The sequence below is a fragment of the Diaphorina citri genome, unplaced genomic scaffold, assembly GCF_000475195.1.
Source record: "Diaphorina citri unplaced genomic scaffold, Diaci psyllid genome assembly version 1.1 scaffold5496, whole genome shotgun sequence".
In the NCBI taxonomy this organism is placed as follows: domain Eukaryota; kingdom Metazoa; phylum Arthropoda; class Insecta; order Hemiptera; family Psyllidae; genus Diaphorina; species Diaphorina citri.
In genome coordinates, this window is record NW_007382872.1 from 1,465 (window position 1) to 4,825 (window position 3,361).

Consider the following 3,361-nt stretch of genomic DNA (forward strand, 5'->3'; position numbering starts at 1 on the left):
AATTAATAAATTGGGAACTCGAGAAAAAAAAAAACCCACCGAAGGACGTTTGCCTGTTCTGGCTCTGGTCCATCTAAAATTTGTGATGAACTTCTTCAATTTGGGTCTCCTACATATTTTATTTTTATTTTTATTATTTTTATTATTTTTTTTTTTTTTTACTTTCTATTACTACAGTATAGCGAGCTAAGATACTAGTAATGAAAGTATCGGTCCAAATATTTTTTCTGAAATATTTGCGATTAACTTTTTTTTTTTAATTTGGGTAGGTACCTATTAATTTTTTATTCTTTTTTATCATCATGTCGGGAGTTGATATCCTGGGTGGTCCCCCATCCAGACACGCGTCAGCCGCGACGACAGCTTAACAAAACTGGATTCGGACGGGACCCGAGAGAACCAAAACGGTACAAACTGGATTTTGGACTTGGGACGGATGATCCAATGAGCAACTTGTTACTTGATGCGAAAAAAAAAGGTCAAAGGTTACAAGACGAGAGAATGGTCTACCAGACTACCCTGCGTTTGATTTTAATTTATGCGGACCAATTTTTAATTCTGTTGATCCGTGAACTAGTTGTTGTTCTTGTTGTTGTTGTAGCGGCTTCAGCTGTAGCCGAATGGTGATGCAGGTGATGACGATATAAAGAAGAGATATCGGGGTGATGGTCTCAAGTCTCAAGCCATGTTTAATTGGCTCGTCCTGAACCACAATCAATCACCGCATTGTGAGGACTTGTGCTTATTCTTTAAAAGCAGAGAGAACCTTTTGAAAAACTGCCAGAGGCTGCTTCGAGTTAGCTGTTCCAAATAATAACAGACTCTTGTGTGGAAGGCAACCACCAGGCGAGGTTAACGCCTTAGGCGTTCTCTAACACCTAACCCCGAGAGCTCCATTATTATGTGGTCAAATTCTCAAATTAATGAGGATAAAATTCCATACCTCAGCTGGGATCGAACCCACGCCCACCTGTTTACCAGGCGAGCATCTTGACCACTACGCTACCGAGGCAGGTGATGACAATATAAAGAAGAGATATCGGGGTGATGGTCTCAAGCCATGTTTAATTGGCTCGTCCTGAACCACAATCAACCACCGCATCGTGAGGACTTGTGCTTATTCTTTAAAAGCAGAGAGAACCCTTTGAAAAACTGCCAGAGGCTGGTTCGAGTTAGCTGTTCCACTGTTCTTCTCCCTGTTTATAGTCCCATAGCTAGACACTAGTCTACTCTCTGTTTAACGACCCCTAGCCAGACTATTCGTAAACTAGTAACAAACTATAAGAACTTTTGGCTTTTGGTCCTTCGGGCCAGATTTTATTTTTATACATATTTGCCTGTAAGTACATATTTATAATAGATTTTCGCAAAATCCTTTCTTATTGCACACCTTGACCATAAAAGGAATATTCCTACCAAATTTCAGCTTTCTAGGTGTTGTGGTTCTAGAGATAGAGCGATCAGTGTGTGAAATATGAACTGTGAATGGATCTCGTTCTTATAATATAAGATTATTTCCCTTTTTTTTCAGGTGAATTCCTACGCGATAAGTACGATTCAGCCACCGAGGTGCGCATCAGTAAACGCGGCAAGCTCCAGGTGAAAAATCCCCGATTCTCCCGGCCCACAGTCAACGATCTGGTTTACATTGATGAGTCGCCCAACTACTGTGTGCGAAATCCGAGCCTCGGCTCATTGGGTAAGATTTAAATCCAATCGAAATCATGAATTGCGGGTTCGATTCCCGCCCGGGGCGGATTTTATCCTGATGGGATAATGTTCGTTCTCGGAACGGCTGGCTTTCTCCTACCTGGCTTCCTTCTCTCTTCGATTTCGGGACGATAAGACCATAGCAGTTACAGTTCCCTCTGTCAAACCTCTTAAAAAATAATAAAAAAAAACATGAATTCTTTGTGGTAAAGGAGAGAGCTTCTTCACAACTTTTGTGGGCATCACAACATAACCATTTTCCTCCTTTACTATTCATTTTCATCTACTCGCATCATCAATCTTTTTACACTGGCGATAAAGCCACTGATAGCTACTCGATTAAAGTAGCTACAATAATCACCATCAACCCAGCCCTCACTCAGAATAGGTAGGTATGCAATAGAAAAAAAAACGCCTTGCAACAAAAAACGAGACATATGCAACATGGTAAACACTCAAAATAACTTTCAGTCCACCACGTGTGACGTTATTATGTACACGATAACTTAAGTAATGAGAGCCGTTATTGCTTCTTTTTTTACTTTCCTTATCCTCTATAGGAAGGAAGGTGTCTATAAATTAGGACAAATTTTTGGATGATCAGTTTTTAGTGCCAAAACACGTTTTGGGGTCTGTGTATGTGTGTCTGTCTGTAAACAAAATAACTCAAGAACGGTAAGCTAGAGACTTGAAATTTGGTATGTAGGCCACAAATGTGACAAAGATTAAATGGCTTTCGATTATAATAAGTTGATTAGCTAATCATTGATCAAGCAAATTAAAAGTAATTATTATTTTTTTTTTCATCCATCGTTCCAGGAACGCAGGGCCGGGAATGCAACCGCACGTCGCGCGACCTGGACTCCTGTCACCTCCCGTGTTGCGGACGCGACTACAATATTCTATTCTGTTGTTCCAGGAACCCAGAGCTATTCTATTCTATCCTATTCTATTGTTCCAGGAACGCAGGGACGGGAATGCAACCGCACGTCCCGGGGGCTCGACTCCTGTCACCTTCTGTGTTGCGGACGCGGCTACAACACGGCCAAGGTGACGCGCACGTTCCGATGTCGCTGCAAGTTCCACTGGTGTTGTCACGTGCAGTGTCAACAGTGCACGGAGACGCGCGAAACCCATACGTGCAAGTAACTCCTCCCGCGACCGTGCAAGTCATATGGACAACCGTGCAAAGCCAGAAGCACAGTACAACTAAGTAACTCTCCTAACTGTGCAAGTCATACGGCCAACCGTGCAAGCCGTTTCCTTAACCGTGCAAGTCATAGAATACGGCCAATGTAATGTGCACGCCAGACGCACTCGTGAAAATTACTAGGAGTGCAAGTCTTTTGTGGCCAACAGAAAGGACCGTATTTTCTTGAAGTCCTAGAACCGTACAAGTCTTTTATTATTATTATTATTATTATTATTATTATTATTATTATTATTATTATACTTCTTATTATTATTATCTATTATTATTATTATTATTATCTTATATTATATATTACTATTATGAATATTAGAAAAGTATTGTATTTTATAAGATGTTCATTGAGGTACTTTATTCTTTATTCTGCTTCTTTTTATCCCTTCCAATATTTTTAACTAAATTATTTTTCTGTGTAATCTTCGTTTGTATAGATATTAGCTT

General features: G+C 40.3%; 1 protein-coding gene across 1 annotated transcript; it reads left to right on the plus strand.

Annotated features, from left to right (window-relative positions):
• Positions 1 to 1,531: 1,531 nt before the first annotated feature.
• LOC103521571 (protein Wnt-5a-like) lies at positions 1,532 to 3,013 on the plus strand (the record flags this gene model as incomplete). Its single annotated transcript, XM_008486682.3, has 2 exons — positions 1,532 to 1,699; positions 2,672 to 3,013. Coding segments are annotated over 2 exons (356 nt in total), but the record flags the coding sequence as incomplete, so codon positions are not given.
• Between the last annotated feature and the right edge of the window lie 348 nt (positions 3,014 to 3,361).